General features: G+C 39.6%; 1 protein-coding gene across 6 annotated transcripts in view; it reads left to right on the top strand.

The window, feature by feature from the left end:
- LOC115003980 (heparan sulfate glucosamine 3-O-sulfotransferase 5) overlaps window positions 1-10,629 on the top strand; it is a 121,313-nt gene extending 110,684 nt beyond the window's left edge. For 4 of the 6 annotated variants that reach the window (XM_029425925.1, XM_029425926.1, XM_029425921.1 and 1 more), the window contains 2 exons: window positions 7,298-7,439; window positions 8,286-10,629. In XM_029425925.1, the coding sequence (XP_029281785.1) occupies window positions 7,333-7,439; window positions 8,286-9,216 (1,038 nt within the window). In that variant the 5' untranslated portion in view covers window positions 7,298-7,332 and the 3' untranslated portion in view covers window positions 9,217-10,629. Of the gene's footprint in view, window positions 1-3,914; window positions 4,127-7,297; window positions 7,440-8,285 lie in introns of all 6 variants that reach the window. The other 2 variants (XM_029425922.1, XM_029425924.1) reach the window with 1 other exon arrangement.
- The last annotated feature ends 10,260 nt before the right edge of the window (window positions 10,630-20,889 follow it).

The following is a 20,889-nucleotide window of genomic DNA, read 5'->3' as shown; positions in this document are numbered from 1 at the left end:
ACTGTAAATTATACTGCAATTTGTTACATTCTACTACATCTACCTCTAAAAAGAAATGAATACAAAAACACTGAGTGCCTGTTTCCATCCTTACATGAAAGACTTGTCACTGTACAGGACTGTTACAGCTCACCCTGGATGGAGTCACTTGTCCTTCCATCTTACTCCATTCTTTTTTTATAAGTTATATTTTTGGGCTTTTCATGCCTTTATGATAGAGAAGTACAGATTGTGAAAGGGGGAGAGAGAGGGAATGACATACAGCAAACGCCACAGGTTGAACTTGAACCAGTGGCTGCTGTGGGCAAGGACTAAGCCTTTGTATATGGGACGCCTGTGCTACCGGTTGAGCTACCGGGACACCCCTTACTCTCCATTCTTAAACCCCAAAGAGGAATTATTTTTGTCATCGAGGTTGAATGTTTGTGACCGGGAGACACATGATCAGATGTCCCACTTGGACACAATGCATGCTGGATGTCTGGACATATCTGCAGAAGATTGCCAGAGATGGATCAGGCCTGCAAACACATTATTTTAGTGTAATTGCAACACATGATACTGTTTCAAGTGTGTGTATGCTTACTACTCAACCTGGTCTATTTTGGGAAAGTTTTTATTCCCTTTTGGCATGTGCTCGAAAGCAGAAAGTAAAAAAGAGAGAAGATCGTGTTGACGCTCTAATGTCTGAAGTGATGTGTACTCAGCGGTATGTTCTTACTCCTCCTAAAAGGATATATCTTGTCATTCATCTGAACATCTCAGAGGAGCGTCTTTGTGTTTGTCTTTGTGAGTACTGTGCTTGCATGTGTGTGTGTGTGTGTGTGTGTGTGTGTGTGTGTGTGTGTGTGTGTGTGTGTGTGTGTGTGTGTGTGTGTGTGTGTGTGTGTGTGTGTGTGTGTGTGTGTGTGTAGGAGTTGAGTGTTAAAATACACACAGGGCCTTGAGATGAAGAGAACGTAAAAACCTTGTGGGGGTATCTCCTCCTGTTTGTCTCTCAGCTCAAAGTTTATGGTTGTTGTCTTATTTGGTGTTTGAAGGTTGCATAGCAGTCGTGAGTAAAGCCAGACACTGCTTCAAAGTTCACTCCTCATGTTGTATTCCTCTGCTGTCATGTCAGAGCTGTGTGAGAGACACGCACAGGCTCGTTGTTAGATTTAGTAATCAAGCCCTTTGGGGATGAAAAGGAGGTTCACTCTGGGACTACATGAGAGGTCAACTGCTCTCTCAGTTGCAGAGCCTGCAAACCCAGAGAGCTAATCAGGTTTGGGATTTCTAATAAGTATGTGTTTACTGAGAAGCTGCAGTTCTGAATTTAGTGACTCATCATGCTGTGAGAGTTTGGAATTCACACCGACGACATGAGCAGGCAGTTTGGTGCACTTTAAAGTGCAGCCTTGTATTTTAGAGAAGAGTTGTGCAAATAGTTTGATGGCTTGGTATTGGAACTGTGTGCCTTCTCAAAGTGAAAAAGACTTTGACGTCTGAATAAAGTTATTTAGGTTCAGAGATGGAAAGTTATCCAGTGCAGGTTGATTATATTGATATTATTATTATTCTCATTATATTATTTTCTGTAAGTATATGGGCAGACATAAAGGAGATGCACATGTCTAAATGCAGACATGTGCCTGTGTGTAGATGCTTCTTGTACACTCTGTGGAGATGGAGACAAAAGGTACCTTCAGCGACGGGTGATAAATAATGTAGATGTAATATCACAAAATGGATGCCTGGTTGATAGGAGTGGAGGTCAGCTGAGGGCGGAGCTCTGAGCTGAACAGCAGAATCATTCCCTTGTGCATAAGCAGAGATCAATAATAATAATAATAAAGCTCATAGTGGTGAATTATTCATCAAGGCTCGACCCTCTCTGTCTTCCCTCCTCTCTTCTCCAGAGAGGAGAAGAGAGGAGTGCACCTGCTTTTGGTCTCCATCAAACTTTGGAGGATTTATTTTTACTAACAAAGAGCCAAATACATATTATTAACTTTGTTTTTTCTTTCCTGTAAATGCTTTTGACAACTGGATGACTAAAAATGTGTAAAGGCTGTGTGAAGTACCTGCTGTGTTCATGCACATGAGTCGGTTTGTTTTAAGAGTGAGTCCACATTTTGCTGCAGCTTGTGTGTTTTATGCAAATCTCAGAGAATGGCGTGCAATGGTAATCATGAGATAGTTAGTATCCCCATAAGTGTTATATTTTATTATGTTATGTTTGCTCGTACATTTAGTGTAAACAGCATTTTGCTATGCAACTTGTTTTAACCACTTTACTGTTGGATAATTTAATCTGTAATAATACACAGAAATAATAAACTGATCGTTTGTAAACTAAAATGACTAAATGTAGTGGTTTAAAAAGTACATTACTTCCTTTGGAAACATAGTTGTGTGAGTTGAAATTAAAAAAGTTGAAGTACTTACTTTACCTTTGTTGAAAGTAATGTAATTACTTTTTCAATAAGTAATTTGTTACTTGTTGCATTAAATACTGTCCGTGAATTAGAGTGATGCAAGCTAGCTACAACACATGTGGGAGTGTGTGGGAGAAAGAAATGGGTCATGCCTTGTACATGAAAATATTCACACAGAAACAGTTCTTCAGTTCTCTCACGTCCCTCTGACTGGATATTCCACACTCCTGCTAACATTATACAAACAATCAGTTTAGTTTTATATTAAAATATCAGAATTTTACATAACATTAAACCTACCTCAGGGCACCACCCATCGGAAGACCATAATATTTCATACACTAACAAAGCACACAATCAAGTTATTTTTAAATATGAAGAAATTCAATATTAAATGTTTTGGTCTAAAGCTTATTTACTAATGCTTATTATTTTCTTGATTAGCAAACTAGCTTTAACCCTCTTATTCCCAGGAATGGTTCATCTGACGGTGTCGATGGACAAATGACAAGTTACGCTGGAGGGAATAGCAGCAGACTCAGCTGTGACAGACCTTGTTACGTTCAGAGTGTCTTTCCTTCAAAGTTTCTGGATGCAGGTCTTCAACCCGTTTGTCTGGGTGTGATTTTGAGGGCTTTTTGAAAAATAAATCAAGTGAGAAGTAGGGTAATGTTTTCTTAGACTTCTATAGAACCGGACTTCTTTTCGCAACCAGGAGTCGCCCCCTGCTGGATATTAGAGAGAACGCAGGTTTAAGGCACTTTTTCATTGGCTTCCCTTTTCAGACCACTGCCGTCTGGCCAGAAGGAAAGATGGAAGACAGGATGTTGTTTTAGTGATGAAGTTTAACAGTTCAGGCCCATCCTGTCATCTACTGGGGGGTTGTCACTGACCTGTCCATCTGTGCCCTTGTTAAGTTCTTAAATTCAAAGTTCTCTGGGGAGTTGCAGTCTCCACTTCATTGGCTACACCACTTAGCTGTTGCCACTGCTGCTCCACCGTTTATACTACATATGATCAGTATGTGTGGGATACTTTGCTATTCCAACAACAGTGTTCTCAGTAACACAATGTATTAACAGAGTCGAATGAGAGCTCAGCTGCTGTTGTCTATTTTTACCAGTGCCCTCATGTACTCCTCTAAAAATGAGAAGCGAGCAGTGCAGATTATTAGCACAGCACAGCAAGTTTTGATAACTAAACTGTTTTTTGTGCAGTGTCTCTGCAAATAGCCACCTCTTAACAAGCTCATATAGTCCACGATCCAGTATTTGGAAAGTAATTATAGTTGTTATCAGGCCTGTAAACAGCAACGCCTTTCAGTGTTTTAATTACATACAAAAGGCCAGTCAGCATTCCCCTAATCGCTCAGTGTTTCTGCTGCGCTCGTTCTCAGCACATTAGCTCAGAAGGCTGTGAGCTCACGTATGATTATTCACTGATGACACATGTTGGTCAAACTGTAAAACAAATGACCTGCTTTTTATTTCATCCCAGTTGGACATGTAGTGAAGGTAGAGGATGGTGGTTGGTGATCTGAGACGTGAAAGGGGCAGGAGCTGAGATGAGAGAGCGGTGCGGCACTGCTCTCTCCATTGGAAAACAACGGACCAGCCAGCGCAGAGCTGTTTCACCGCTGATCATGTGGAAGCAGCTTCAGGAGATTGCTGTAGTGAGCACAGGATAACAGACATCATGGTCCTCAGAGGGTATATCCAGATTATTTATTTATTTATATTTATATATATATATATATATATAGTTATATATAGTATATAGTATAGAGAAGAAATATATATAATAGATATAGAGAGAGAAGAGAGGAAAAAGATGAGAAGGAGGAGAGAGAGATAGAAAGAGAGATATAGTGAGGTAGAGATAGAAAGTAGAGAGAGGAGTGAGAGAGAGAAAGAGAGAGATGGTATATCGAGAGATAAAGGAGATCTAGGTAGTTAGTAGTAGAGAGAGAGAGGATAGAGGGAGAGGAGAGAGAGAGAGAGTTAGAGATGAGAGAGAGAGGATAGGAGGAGAGATAGTGAGGATAGATATAGAGAGAGAGAGGATATAGATAGATGAAGATATATATAAGATATATATTAGGATATATATAGAGATATATATAGGATAGATATGTATATTATATATATAATATATATATATTATATATATATTATTTATATATATTATATATAGATTTTATTTATATATATATATATATATATATATATATATATTTATATATATATATATATATATATATATTTATATATTTATATTTATATATATATATATAGGTAACAAACACAGGTGACCCTGTGCAACGTTTGGGAGAATAGTGGTCACTGTGGCCACATACAGTACAGGATAATGGTGAATGGTCAAATAAAGTGTAACTAACAGTAGTTTAAGTAAGCAACAGTTATAAATTAGCTCCATGATGGAGTTATAGAGCAATATATACCTAAAGTTTGCTAACATTAGCCACAATTGGCTATTAGTTACACCAGACTAAGTTAAATTATAATAGCAAAGCACCTGAATGTTGTTTGTTGCTGCAATATTTTTGTATTTGGGGTGTAATAAACAAAAATAAATAATTTCCACACTTTCTTTTCAGGAGTGATCTAACTTGGCAGGAGCAGAGGTATCATTTCAGAAGTGAACAGCATGAGACATTTTACCAGCTCTGTAGATTAGAATGATACTGTCACTTTAGCATTTACTGTACATCAACATTCAACAGGGATTTTTCTTTTCTCTAAAGTATATGATTCTAACTGCCGGGCAGTCATGGTAAAGCATCTTTCTCTTTAAACAAAAGGTTTGGCCCAGTGCAGAGGTTATGAATAGAACTTCTCCATAATTGATCATTCTGTATGGCCCCCTCTTTGCTCACAGCCTGGCACAGCAATTAATTTCTCTGTTTGCTTATAAATAAGTCATGAAGACTGTGGTTCTCTCTGTTCATCACTACAACAGAGTTGTGAGTGGTGAGAGCTGCTGTGGATCTCTGCAGGTCAAAGACTCTGTTGAATGGAAACAGTTTGAGTTTCAATTTTTTACAAATAGTTTGACAGTTTAGTCTTCAAAACATGGAAAACATGGAAATCTTTCACATCTCTTCCATCTGAACCATATGACATGCATGTGGCATTGGAAAAGTGTCAGTTATGGGATAATGATAAATTATCAGAAGAAAACTGACATAATAATATATTTGCAAACTTAAGCTGACATTTGCTAACTTCTTAGCATTTAGCTAACAACTACTGATTCAGACCATGTGCTTGTTGTCATGGTGGGGAAAAGGTGAGGACCCAAACGCAGAGCGGCAGACGAGAATGATTTAACAAAAAGCAAGCTTTATTAAGACAAAACTGAAAACACAAAAGGTACAAAGCAAAAAACAACAGAGGGATCAAGTTATCAAAATGCAAAAGTTAAAACATAAACTGAGGAAGCACAAGGAAGCATCAACAAACAAGGGTGACACATGGATGACTAACTGACAAGGAACACTGGGACAGACAGGGTAATATCACACAGACACAAACGAGGGAACGAGACACAGCTGGAAGAGAAAGGCAAAGACACAGGAGGACCAAATCAACAATTAAAGTGGGGGGAAAACACAAGGACAGGAATTAAACAAGACATGATACACGGGGGAGTGAACATTTCAAAATAAAACAGGAAGTATTTACAAGATCGTGACACTTGTGGCAGCAAGTGTATTGCATTTAGCCTGGATGCATTTCATTGCTTTGGAATTAAACATTAATTATAAAAGATAGTGTTATTTTTAATCTTTGAAAAGTTACATAGTCTAGCTATAAATGTTTTATAGTGTTACAGTTGCTGTTTTGCAGATTTTATTGCCACAAATGACACACTGAAGATGGATTACTTTATTATCAGAGTGGTGTGTCTTGCTACTAAACAAATACTAAACAGAATGTATTTCCATTGGAAACAATTAAATGTATTTCTGCAGAGATACAAGCTGTAATGAAAAACATTCACAAACACAAGGCCGCCCCTGGATAACTGGCTTTAATCTTCTGCTTTGTCAGACTGATGAAATTGCAATTGCTCTGCTGGTCTCTCTTCAGAAGTCACCACAAGGCAATATGAGTGAAATGTTTTCCAGTCACACCGGGGTCAAAAGCTTGCTCGACTTGTTTATGAGATGCTCTAGAGAATGTGCTCTGTTGGTAATGGTAGGCAGTTTTAAAAGCTGGATTAGAGTGCAGCTGGCCCTTTTGTAATGGTGCTACGACTTCTGTATGGATCTGTTATTCCATAATGTGATTTAGCCAGTCACACTGTGGAAAACGTGCAGATGCAGAAAGCGCTCAGGTATTGATCTGCAAAGAACTGAAGAAACTCTTTTCTTTAATTACAGAGAGACAAACATTTCTGTGCTCCATCTGTATGAAAGGATTTAGTGCCCTCTCTTGGATAAAGACATGAATTTTTTCATTTTCTTTGAAGGTCAAAAGAGCCATAAACCTCAACATAATGTGATCATTCATACACTTTGTCCTTATCTGTACCGCTTATCTAAAGAGGTTTCCATCCTTTCATTCAAGTCAAGAAGAAAACCTCATATTACACATTCCTGTCTCAAAGATGGGCCATCACAGCATGCCTGCACATTACATTAAATATGATCCAGTTGACAGGAATACATAAATAAATGACAATAACAAAGCAGCGGTTGGTGGGTGAGCATTTTCTCTAATAGCACTGCAGCACTTTTTAGGCGTGTGTGAGTGTGGCTTAATCATTTGTAAGACTTGATTTAGTGTGTGTTAATAAACATTAGACTGTCTCTCTTCCCCTGGTGATTAGTGTTTTATGCACTCTGATCTCTGCAGGCTGAAGACGCAGTCCTGAAGATTGATGGAGGGCCATGCTATTCAAACAGCAGGCATTGCTGAGACAGAAGCTCTTCGTTCTGGGCAGCCTCGCTATCGGAAGTGTCCTCTATCTTGTGGCCAGAGTTGGGACCTTGGATAGGTAAGTCATCACTGTCACAATACATTACTTTTATTCACTGTTACTTAAATAACAGCAAGTAACAAGATTCACACTCTATATAACTGATACAGAGTTTTAGTGAATTAGTGATTCAATGCAGGCAATTTTCCACTTCATGAACATATCATATCTTAGATGTGCTCCTGCCTGGCAAGCAGCAAGGGCATCCACCCAGAAGTGGACCTGTCAGTGGTGACTAAACTGCAGAAGTTATTTCACCTCTTTAATCTGAAGTTTAACCAGATCACTGGTAGGACATTCAGCTGGCCATGATGAGCTTTGGACTCCTCCAATGAGATTCCTTTGAAGAAGTTGGCACTTTTGTGTTTACAGTTGTGTCAGCCTTGAGGCAGTGCAAAGGTTCTGCCAGTTTTTCATTTTTCCATAACATGAGGAAACGCATCCTAAGAGTCTGGGCTCAGTACAAGAAGTTCCCCCTCAGCAGCAACAGCAGCATCAGTTAATTTGTAAAGGGTAGAAAAACGTCATACTTTAAGTTGGTTTTAGTTTACCTCTTAAAAATATCACATGCTAGGAATAATGATGGGCTATTTATCTTTGTATTTACATTATTTCAGTATTTTAAGAAATAAGGATATTGATTTCTCCCAGACAGTGAGATAAGAAGATCAATACTACTCTCATGCCTGCATGTTACACATGGCGCCACAGGCACCTCTAAAGTTCTGATTAACAAGTTCACATTTGTTTTGCTAAGTGGTGTAACTATTTTCAAATTGTAAAACTACAAAGATTCCTGTAATGAGTAAGTTATAAAAAAGTGTTGAGACTGAGAATGTCTTTTCTTGCTTTTGTCTCCTTCAGGCTGCAGCCCATTTGCCCCATTGAAAGAAGGCTGCCCCTTCCTGAGCCAGAGCAGATCCCTCTCCGCAACCTGCAGTTTAAGCGTGGCCTGCTACATGAACTACGCAAGGGCAATGCCACGAAAGAGCAAATCCGCCTTCACAACCTGGTCCAGCAGCTGCCTCGGGCCATCATCATCGGGGTGCGCAAGGGGGGCACCCGCGCCCTGCTGGAGATGCTCAACCTGCACCCGGCAGTGGTCAAGGCCTCACAGGAGATCCACTTCTTTGACAATGACCAAAACTACGCCAGGGGTATCGACTGGTACAGAGAGAAAATGCCCTTCTCCTTCCCTCATCAGATTACCATTGAGAAGAGCCCGGCCTACTTCATCACAGAGGAGGTCCCTGAACGCATCTTCAAGATGAATTCCTCCATCAAGCTGCTGATTATCGTCCGCGAGCCCACCACCAGAGCTGTGTCTGACTACACGCAAGTGCTGGAGGGCAAGGAGCGCAAAAACAAGACCTACCACAAGTTTGAAAAGCTGGCCATTGACTCCAACACCTGCGAGGTGAACACAAAGTACAAAGCGGTGCGGACTAGCATCTACACCAAACACTTGGAGCGCTGGCTGAAATACTTTCCTGTGGAGCAGTTCCACATTGTGGATGGGGACCGCCTCATCACGGACCCACTGCCGGAGCTGCAGCTCGTCGAGCGCTTCCTCAACCTTCCCTCAAGAATCAGCCAGTATAACTTGTACTTCAATGCCACCAGGGGATTTTACTGTCTGCGATTTAACATTGTCTTCAACAAGTGCCTGGCAGGCAGCAAGGGCCGCATCCACCCAGAAGTGGACCCGTCAGTTGTGACTAAACTGCAGAAGTTCTTTCACCCCTTTAATCAGAAGTTTTACCAGATCACTGGTAGGACATTCAGCTGGCCATGATGAGCTTTGGACTCCTCCAATGAGATTCCTTGGATTGGTGTCTTTTTTACATGCCAAGCTATGATCTCAAAAAAATATGCACTTTGATTGAGTTTAATACAAGAATGACAGTGTGACCAAATATAAAAGGGACTTGATGTTAGTTTGTTTTTACGTGTGTGAAAATAAAAGAAAATAGTTTGATGGTTTGACTAAAAGATTCAGTTCAAAGCAAATGAATTCACTTGTCATTGTTCCCCATAAAGAGAAGAAACAGTACTGTGTGATTAACTGAAGAGATTATTTTTGTTGCTCTTTAAAAGACTATCAAACACTGATCATGCTGTTAAGATAAGCTTTAAGTGTGTTGTTTTCCTCATGATAAAACACCTTAAAATATGACAAAATGACATTTGATAAACAACATAATTGTTCATTTGTTCCCCATCAGGTTGTTTTTATTTGACCAAAACTGCATGTTCAATCAAGATGCCGTTATAACATTGTAGACTTTTGAAATAGTTGTCTTCTGTTGATCATATCGGTTGTCACTACATTTTATGTTGAGTTCAGGCTGTGATTAATCCAGTAGAAGGTGACCTCTTTTAATTCTCAATACAATACCCTGTGTGAAGATCAGAACAGGCTTATCAGAATAGGATCTAGTGTTTCAAGCTTGACTCAAATCATGACCCTCAAAGCATTTAGGACTCAAGCTTGTGTTTTTAACCTAATTGTGTTGGTTCCTTCCCCATAGAGCATTTCCATTGGTTTGCAAATCACCTGGCAAAAAAAGCCATAGTGAGAAAATAAATGGTTGTCCTCTGATGATTGTTGGCAAACCAACAGTTTATTCTATAATGATTAGCAAATGGTGTCTGTTTCTGTGCAAATATTCATTCTGTATCATTAGTGTGTTGTTAAAAAAGGTTAAATTAAAAGAACATGTCAATATTTATTGTTCACTTTTGTTTCACTTTTGCCATTGAAAGGAACAGTTGAACATTTTGGGAGATTGATGCAGAAGGTTGACGCCACTCTGATGTCTGCATTAGGTATGCAGCTGGAGTCATGAGGTGATTAGCGTAGCTTAGCAAGAAGCAGGGGGAACACACAGACATGAGAGTAGGTCAATTCAAATCAACGCAATTGTATTTATACAGCCCAATACCACAAATCACAAATTTACCTCAAGACGCCTTACAATCTGTACAGACGTACACTGTGTATCATTTTTGTTGCTCAAAATGTTGAACTGTTCCTTTACCTTGATGAAGCTGGATACTACATTGATAGGTCAAGGCATAAAACCAAGCCCATTGTATTTCAGAGGACTTTTCAGGACTGTAAATTCAATCAATCTGACAGAAGATAAATCACAATCTTGTCTGTACAACGACATACAGAAAATAAATGTATATACCTACATACATGTCCTGATAATGCATTTGCCCTGCCTGACATAATTGTCAACTTGTGGAGTGGGCAATTCAAAGGTCTGGTCCCAGCCAAGCATTTTCCAAAACTTGATTATAAATTGGACAAAGTGGGCAGAGCACTCACTAGCAGGTTTATAAGCAAAACTCTACCTGCTTTGAAAGCTTTGTTCGGAGGTGAACCCCGACCTCCTAGATTCTTGTAGAGGAATTAGATGAATAGCCAATAAAAAAAACATACCTTGCACATGAACTAAATCACATCTCCAACTTGCCAGATGACGGGGTCAGGAACCGGCCGTCCCGGTGCAGCTTTGCCTCCCATTCAACAACGCCGTGTGTTCTCCTCTATGGTTCTCCTGTGTTCATGCCGTCCATCCTGCTCTCCATCTGTGACAGCAAATCCAAGCCAACTTTTTGAAAAAACACTGCAAACATGGCTTACATGACTGTGGGTACAAGAAGAAGGTCTGCTCCTGCTATAAGCACTGGGACAACCCGAGTATCTGAACGACGAGCCCAAATAGGCATCTGTCAGGCTAAGTGCTTAGCTAGTGCTGCTGGTGAATGTGTGGCGGTAACACAAGCTAATGTTAATGACCTCGCTGATTGCCTTCATTGTGCTAACTCGTGTCACTCTGCGTGATAGCTGGTTAAAACACGGAGCTAACCTTATGTGCACTTTGCACCTTACGTAGAGCGAGCGAGTACAGATGAACACAAAATAAGCACAACATTAAGGTTACTTTATCCAGTGTTGGGATTACTCATTACCATCATTGTTTGAGTTACAGATCACGTTGGTCCAGGCGTTGTGCACCATAAGAATAAATGGGAATGATATCAAGTTTAGACCCAGCAAGTCAAAGTTTCATTTTTGAAACCACAAAGTGAAATGTGCAACTATGTGAGCACAATGTGCACACTGCACAGGCCTGATGGGTTAGGAACGTTACTCAGTGGACTGAGTGTTCAGGTCCAGATGAGCAGGATTTCAGTCCTAACCCTCAAAGTTTACCCATGCCCTCCCCCCGAGGAATCACTTATTTTTAAACTCAGCAGTTCAGGTCAGTGAGGACATAATCAGTCACAGTATATGCTGAGCTGGCTTTCCTCTTCATTTACAATGGTGCAGTGCTAAAGGGGTCACTTTGTTGCCATCAGTGTTCTGCCCTGCTGTTTTTAGCTTTTGGATAGAGTTGTTCATATACACTAATATCACCCTCATTTTTTAAATAACTAACCACATTTTTCTTCACATGCTGAAAATAGTCCCTGCAGTGGCTAGCAGATTTAGGACTTAACTTAGCCTTTTTTTAATTTCAAGGATCTAGTGAAAAAAAAAAAACTGAAAAAATAAACATTAATTGTTAAAAAAATAAACAAAGTAAATATAAAAACATTAGCTAAATACCCATATCCCAGAGCAGGTGGCAGTATGTATGTTTGTTTTAAATATTACAACTAAAGCACCACTAAGGTGAAAAGAATAGATAACAGTGATGAAATAAACAACATTTTAGGAGAAAGTTAAGAATAAATTAGTAAATAAGTATTGAGAGACGGACTAACACATGTTGTGCTCTTTTCATGGGATTTGATGTGATATTATTAGTGATCTGTGATGATAACTATGTTTTCATATCCCCGTCAGCATATCCATATTTCTCAACACGTTATAACATGTGAATATAGTTGAGAGCCACACTAGTCATCACTAACATGTTGTCAACTTGTCACAGTACTAATATTGAAGCATTTGTAAAACAAATTGTGATATTTGATTTGTGTCTGCTTCAGTCATCCCTGCTTATTAGATTTAACAATAATACTACATGACACATAGACATACTTTTGCTTATTAATGTGGTCTTTAACGGGATATATTTCCCTTTGCAGGTGACATATGAAAGTATTACTATGGACAAGGGCATCCCATGAAACCACATAGTATGCAGATGACCTGCTTCTGAACTATGGCCTGTACTGGGAAATGGAGATCTATGTATGTTTCTAAGCACTCATTTATTTAATAACAGTTATTGTATGCTGCACTGTTCTAACATAATGTGGGATGTAAATAAAACATGAATAAAGCTTCAGTCTTCTTCTCTCCCCTATTTTTCATCCAGCTGCTTAGTTTTGTGTTTCAGAGACCCCACAAAGCCACAGCAGAGGACATGACAAAAGATCACAGTGATGACTACATCAGGTCTCCTCCATACGGCCAGACAACATTCAAGATTCAAGATATTTATTGTCATATGCACAGTTAATTGACAGTTACACTGTACAATGATACACTTACTTTGCAAATCCACCGACAGCAGAAAGATAAAGATAAAATTAGAACTAAGTAAAAGAGATATACGCAATATAAAAATAAATAAGAGGTCAGAAGTATTGCACATAGGTTCACAGTACAGTGTTAGTACTGTGAAATATTGCACAAAATAAAATAAGGCAGACAAAGTGCACTATGTTGTGTTGTGTTCATAGTTCATGTTCTTGATGTTCTGTTGTGTGATGTGAGACCAGGGGAGATCCTCGCTGATGAGGGTTCCGAGGAATTTAAAAGGTTTTCAATCTGATGAGGAGGCCGCACAGTCATATGTGAAGAGGGTGTACAGCAGGGGACACAGCCCTGGGGGGTCCCAGTGCTTACAGATCTAGTGCCTGATGTGCGGTTTCCAACTCTCACTGACTGGGGTCTGTCTGATAGGAAGTTCAGCACCCAGTTACAGAGAGCAGGTGTCAGTCCTAGAGTTTGTGTGGGATGACCGTGTTAAAGGCAGAACTGTAGTCAATAAAGAGCGGTCTGACATATGTGTCTCTGCCCTCTAAGTGTGTGAGGGTGGTGTGGATGACTGGGTTGATTGAGTAGTCAGTGGACCGGTTCTGACGATATACAAACTGCAGAAGGTCCAAGGTGTCTGGAATGTTCTTTTTGATGTGGATCATGACTATCCTCACATGTCTGAGTTGGTAAGTAGTGTGCAGCTTCTTGTACAGGGTTCTCACTAGGGCTGCAAGTAACAATCACTTTCATTATCCATCCTTTTGTTGGTTATTTCTAGAGCGATGTAACAAAAGACAGACCTCAAGACGACATCTTCAAATGCCGCATAACAGATAACATTTTGCATCAGCCACTGCATGCTGTGAATGAGAGGCAGAGTACACCCTTCAGAGTTCACCATCAGAGGGCTAAAACACACAGAGAAACTCCTTCAAACTCACATTCAGCTAAATTCACTTAAAGGTCACTTCAAATGTGTGAATTATTGCAGATTTTTTATATCTATAAACTAACTAATAAAATTGCTAACAGAAGTCCCTGAAATATGGAAGTATGTGACATCACGTTTATATTTCGAGGACAATAATAATGCGCATCAGTTGCAGCATGGACACACTGGTAGTTGTAGTTGGATGGAATGACACATCTTGTGCTACCTGACAGTGTTACGGGTCAGGAGACTTTGAATACAGTAAGCAGTGGTTGGATACAACGGATTCAAGCCAACATGAACATGTTCTGTGGCATCCCGTATTTGTGACAGCAAAAAACGTAATCACCAATTTGTCAGACCAGTTGAGACTGCGTAGCCTCCGGCCACTTGGTGCGCTGGTTCATTTGAAACTGTTTTTTTTTTTAATTTAAAATCCTGTTGGAAATGAATTCATTATAGATTGGTCATATTGATGATTGAGTATCAGTCATATATTTATTAAAAAGTAAACCAAACATGTGTCTCTGTTGTGCACAGCTGGTTGAGTGAAACTAAACCTACGGCAGACTGACATTGCAGTGAATGTGCTGGAGGACTTCACCATGCAAAGAAGTTTGAATCGGGATCCTGCTGCGTTAATGACATCGTGCTGGCCATGGAGCTGCTCATGTCAGTTTCACCAACATCTTGACAAATTTCTATTTCACATGATGTGTTCACAGTTTGTACAAATCCCAGCTGTTTGTGTTGTTCCTCTCTCCCAGCTACCACTAGAGGGTGCTGTTCATTGATGAAGACATCCACTGTGGGGAAGGCGCAGAGGAGGCCTTCTACTCCACAGACACCCCTGGAACTGGAGTTCACGTAAGAGACGTAAAGAAAGATGTTTCGTGTGGAGAGTAGGTGGGAATGAAATGGAAGAAATGAGGGGGAGTAATTGAATTAAAAACAGTTTTTATATGTTTTCTTGTTTGGCTGCAGCTAACTGTCCTCTGTCACACTGATTACATGTTAATTCAGATCATTTAGTGATGTATCTGTGACCCTGCTGCCCTTCTCTTAATTTAAGATATTGGAGCTGGAAAAGTCAACTATTACGCTGTCACCTTCTCCCTGTGTGATGGCATTGATGATGAGTCCTACCAGCAAATCTTCAAACCTGTGCGTATCACTCTTGACTTCTTTCTGATTCCGTCATCTATAGAAAAACCCAATTTTGCTCAGAAGATCATTTTAACCTTTATACCAGAAAAATATTTTTTAACCTGAATGACCTAGACTTTTATTTCACTGTATACAGATTAAACTATGTCAAGGTTGTGAGACTTAAAGCTACAAACAATTAATATAATTGTCTCCATGTCACACCTGAAACATCATTGAGTGTAGTGTATACAAGTACAAAAAGAGGATGGAAGGACAAATACAGCTGCGAGGCTTTTCCTCTCTGACTCGTCAACAACCTGTACCTCCAGTCCCCACTGCTACAGTCCATGGTTCAGTGTAGAATTACTGGTAGAGGCCATTAGACAACATTGTGTTGTCTTTGACACCCCTCAAATATACAGTTTGTTAAATCACCAACAGTATGTTTGAATATATATATTCTGTCAATTTGTGTGTTCAAATTGCACATTACAATTACTACTGTAGTTTCTATCTGCTAAGCTCTGTAGTCCCCAAATGTATGGGAGAGCAATAATTAACTGCCGTCGTAAAATGCTACGGAGACCAAACACATTTGTGTTCTGTGGCGTTAAACTGATTAAAAATGATTATTAATGTTTCATATCCAATTAACCACAAACAAATTCTATTAAGAGAAGCACAGGGCTGTGTAGATCTGATGTAATTGCCTCTTTTATGAAATGATATTAGTTCTTATTAGCAAAGGAAGGCATCAAAAGGAAATAATGGAACAGGAAATTAAAAAGTTTAAAGTCTGCAGCAACTTTCCTGCTTGACTTGGTTCCCTCCTCCACCTGTGGAGGATCTGGAGTTAGTGGTGAGCAAATGCTATATGACTTCACCTCTGTGACGGGACAGCCTGATTGCTACCTTTGCTTTCAGGGAGCCGAGTCAGCAGACTGTGTCCTCCACTGAGTGTGTGAAACATAGAGAGGGGATGTAATCACAGCCTGTCCAATGGGCCAACAGTTCTCTTAATAGAATTTTGGGACATTAACTGAACTCTACACTTCTTTCAATTCATACCCCACTCACTGAGCATCAGTGAATCATAGTAACAGGTGTGTTATCACTCAGTTTGCTTATTTTTCTTATAGATGTTTCTATTGCAGAGCTGCTGTACAATAACTACTTTGAGTACTTTGGGCCTGACTTTAACTCCAACATGACCAACCAGAACACACAGGAGTACATGGACAAGATCAAGTATGTGCAGTCCTTTTATTTGATATTATTTGTCTCTTAACAAAGCTGCAGTGGATTTTAAACATTGTATATACAATTATAATCTTCAATTTTAAAAATACAACTCTTCTTGCCAATTATGCTCTGAGATGGCCCATTATATTATTATTTTTCTGGTGTAGCAAGTAAGCTTTGTGAACGGTAGTTTGACAATAGATTATTGAGTTTAGGTCCAATTGCTAGTTTCTGGCATGTAGAATAGCAAAGAGGGCAGCAGTGAAGCAGTATTGACAGGTGCAGTTATTTAAAAGGCTCCAGAGTTGCCTGAGTACTTTTGCTTTGTATATGTGATGTTCAGCCAGCGATTGTTTGAGAACCTGCAGATGCTGCTGGAGTGCAGATGCAGGCCATCCTAGAAGATGCTGTCCACGAGGACACAGAGGATCCCGACAAACGCTTCTCTGATTTACAGTGAGGATGAGTTGATGTGTTTATATATGTGATATGTTCATGTTTATTTACTGTCATGTGTTAATGACAAATACTGATTTTTGCTGAATCATGACTTTCTTTACTGTTTACATAGCATTGCCAATGAGCGTTAAATAAACTATATTTCGGTTAGCATCACCCCATAACTCAGTTCAGTACAGATATACGGGGAGGGGAGATGTGGCCAATCACAAAGAGGGCCAAAGTCAAACAAGACCAGAAGGAAGAAGAGAAGAACACTGGTGGCTATTCTTAACTTGGAATTCTTCCACAATGATGAAATTGCTTGTGTTAGTTATTTTATTATAGTTATTTGTTAGTTATCAAAATGTTTATTTTCTTCTCCATCCCATCTTAGAGATAAAAGATGACGAGAAAACAAAAAGGACAGCAGTGACTCACGGTGGGGAAAAGGTGAGGACCCAAATGCAGAGCAGCAGACGAGAAGGTTAACAAAAATAGAGCTTTATAAAAAAAAAGTAAAAAAGTAAAACTGAAAACACAAACCGAGGAGGCACGAGGAGGCACGAGGAGGCACGAGGAGGCACGAGGAGGCACGAGGAGGCACGAGGAGGCACGAGGAGGCACGAGGAGGCACGAGGAGGCACGAGGAGGCACGAGGAGGCAAGGGCGTAACATGGATGACGGACTGACCAGGAACACTGGGACAGACAGGGTTATATACACACAGACACTAAACGAGGGAATGAGACACAGGTGGAGGAAAAAGTCAAAGATACAAGGGCAGGGTGAATGGACACAGGAGGATCAAATCAACAATCATAGGGAGAGGGAAAACACAGGAAGTAAAACAAGACATGACACAAGGGGAAGTGAACGTTTCAAATTAAAACAGGAAGTAAAAAATCAAGATCATGACAGTGATGAGAAGACTGAAAAAGGAGATAAGCCACAAAAAAAAGATTATTTCGTAATTCTGTATTTACTCACACACATATTGTGCTTGTGCCTGGAGCAGTGGGTGTGACCACAGCCCGTAGATATTCTGAAAGCGTGTTTGTAGTTAAAATCACAACTATAATTAGACAAATAGTTGTCTAAAGTGTATAAAAAAGAATGGCTTTTTGAAGATTATCTGCTTGAAAGTAGCATTTACAATTTTATTGACACATTTTAATTGTGACAATTAAGACACAGGGCACGGTAACACATGGCATCAACATTCCTCCCGTTCCCTTCCGATGGCAAAGAAAACTTTGCATTTACATTTTAATATTTTGTATTTCTCAATAAAAAAAAATCTTCTATTTTCTTGAATTGTGTATTAGTTGAGTTCCATTTGTGGAAATAATACAAGCATATTGTGTCCAGTTCTCCCACCCACCTTCTATTAGCAATAGAAACTGAAATGATTGTGACACATCACAGCAGTCAGTGGTTCACAACCTTTTTCCTTAAGGGACTTCTTTTCTATCATTAAGTAAACGGTTGACTATGACTAAGTTACATTTTTTATGGATATTTCATATGCATAACAAAAACAGTGCAGAACAACTGATAAACTGTACAATTAACCCAAATAGAAAACGCAATACCTGCAGGAAGTTTGTGTAAAACGAATTAATTCTAGTCAAATTATTTCCTTTGAATATTGAATATCAGAGATCAGTTTTTAATGTTTTGTTTTTTTTAACAATCATACATACTTAATAGTCTTATTTTTAAAAAGTGTTCCCTAACACTTGGCCATTGTCCTGTTAGCTCTTTGGGTTTTTAAACTGTGTGCTTTCTAATGCAGGACAAGGCTGTTCAGCAGAGGGAACGCTCTGTGAATCTTCACCGTGCCCTTATCCTGTGAGATTAAAACAAAAATTACATTTTAAATAATAATCCAAATTTAACAACAAAAATTACAATTTCATTAGTTTTCTCAACAGAAAGGAATAAAGTGCTGAGATACTGGTGAGTTCCGATGTCATCTAAAAGTATTGGCCCAAAGCTAAAGTACAAATGGTTGTAAGCATATACTGACTGGAGTTATGATTATGAAGGGTCCATGGAAAACGGTCCTCCCTGTTAGAGGTCCCTGCAGGGTCCCCGGCCCCAGAAGGTTTGAGAACCCCTATATTACAGGATGTATGGTACTTGCACTTTTGAGGTCTGTGTAATGATGATGTACAGCCACATGGGGGCAATCTAAGTGCCATTTATCGGTTAGAATGCTCCTCGCAGGCCTCAGTGAATAACAGGTCATGTCTTCTTCGTGAATTTAAGGCACGCCAAATCGAAACATATCTCTTAATTATTTGCAAATGTCCGTAAATCAGGAATGTGAAACTGTCCGTTTCTCCTGTGTGAGGGACAGCTGCATGCTAGGCTGCACTAACTGAGAGGTAAACCAATTAGTAAAAATATATCAACCTTTCATTTGAGCCACTAGCTTAATGTTTGTTTACAGAAAGCCAGAGGACGAACATCAGCCATGATCAGGTAAAATGATGTTTGAAGGATACTGGAAGAAAATTGTCTGCCATAAAATTATGCAATGTGAATTGAGGGACAGGGATATCTCAGCCCTTGTGCACCTATACATCTCTGCATGCAAGTGGATACATGCAGATCTCTGACTGTATGCAGAGATGTATGGGTGCACAAGTCTGAGGAATCTGATCACTGCGCAGCTTCTATCGTACTGAAATAAGATACTTCTGCTCTTTTTCAATCATCAGTCTATTGAGTTTCACCTTCTTCCAATGTAAATGTGTAAATGTCCAATAATCAGGATGGAAACCGATTGTAGTGTTATACAGTAGTATATATGGGATTATTTCATTTCCTCTTTTGAAAGCTGTTATCACTGACAATGACTCCTGGTTGCACTTGAGATGAGATGTGTAGACACACTACATGTGTATTTGCTTTTATTCACCACTACCTATTTACTTGAACTTCTTTTACTCACTGTACTTATTTAATTGTAGTTTTATGTTTACACTGCTGAACATATTTCATTGTTTGAAGCACAGTGGTAATAACGATCTATTCTATCACTTATTTACTTCAAGCAAAGCCTGTAAGAGGCACACATTGAAGTGTTCCTGTTTCAATGTGTTGTCAGGTCAGACTTCACCTTTGACAAACATTGTGTGTGCAGATGTGCACGTTCGGCCAAACACTGGATGCACTGTGTTTAGTCATTATACTGGAGACAGTTTTACTACCAGACTGTAAACTGCAGCATCTCTCTCACACACTGTTTCCAGTATTTCCATATTAACCACATTAGAACCATGACATCACATCTCATCCTGTTCTGGGGCAGTTTCATTGTACAGAAGACAACTGAGACCATCCCTTTAAACCAACTGGGGTTAAGTTCCTTAATATGATCTTTGTAACATTAACCTAAAACACAGCTTAGGTTGGTGTGTGGGGCACCAGCTTCAGCCGTCCACAGTGACAGAATATTTTTTCTTCAAAACAAAATCTCAGCACTAAATCACGACAGAGTTTTGACAACTCTGTGGGTGATATATGCAGTTCAAAGGGCCGTGTCTCTATCCATGAGGCCATTGTACTACATGAACACGCTTGCAATATAGCCAGTTTATCTTCAATATATGGCCAAAAGTATGTGGACACCCCTGCCCAAACACTTTTGTGAACTCTTTATCTCATTTGGGCACCTTAGATGTAATCAAGGGAAATCTTAATGCTGCAACATGCCCATTTTAGACACGGTGCCCCTTTCCTCCAGTTTCAACATGACAATGCCCCTGAACACAAAGCCAGGTTCTTAAAGAAATGTTTTTCCCAGTTTGGTGTGGGACAACTTGAATGGCCTTTGGGATGAACTGGAAGCAAATCCCTGCAGTCAGGGACCAATGTCTGGTGGAGAGCCTGAAGAGTGGAGGCTGTTTATAGCTGTAGATTAATGCTGCTGTAGAACAACTTGTAAGGCAATATTAGTGTAATGCTCTGGTGTCCACATACTTTTGGCTAAATAGTGTAGGTTACAATTATCCAAATGCTTTTATTTTCCTCATTGTCACATTTGAAAATAAATGTTCATGCCAATGGGTTTAGCACAGAGCTGCCGCAGTACAAATGAATTGCAGGATGTCAATAATTAACTTGAAGTCGAGTCACTCAAAATGACCCTCTACGGTGAGTAATACACAAATAACGACAGATGCAGC

Source organism: Cottoperca gobio, chromosome 24, assembly GCF_900634415.1.
Source record: "Cottoperca gobio chromosome 24, fCotGob3.1, whole genome shotgun sequence".
Lineage (NCBI taxonomy): Eukaryota > Metazoa > Chordata > Actinopteri > Perciformes > Bovichtidae > Cottoperca > Cottoperca gobio.
This window is presented reverse-complemented; position numbering and strand designations above follow the sequence as displayed.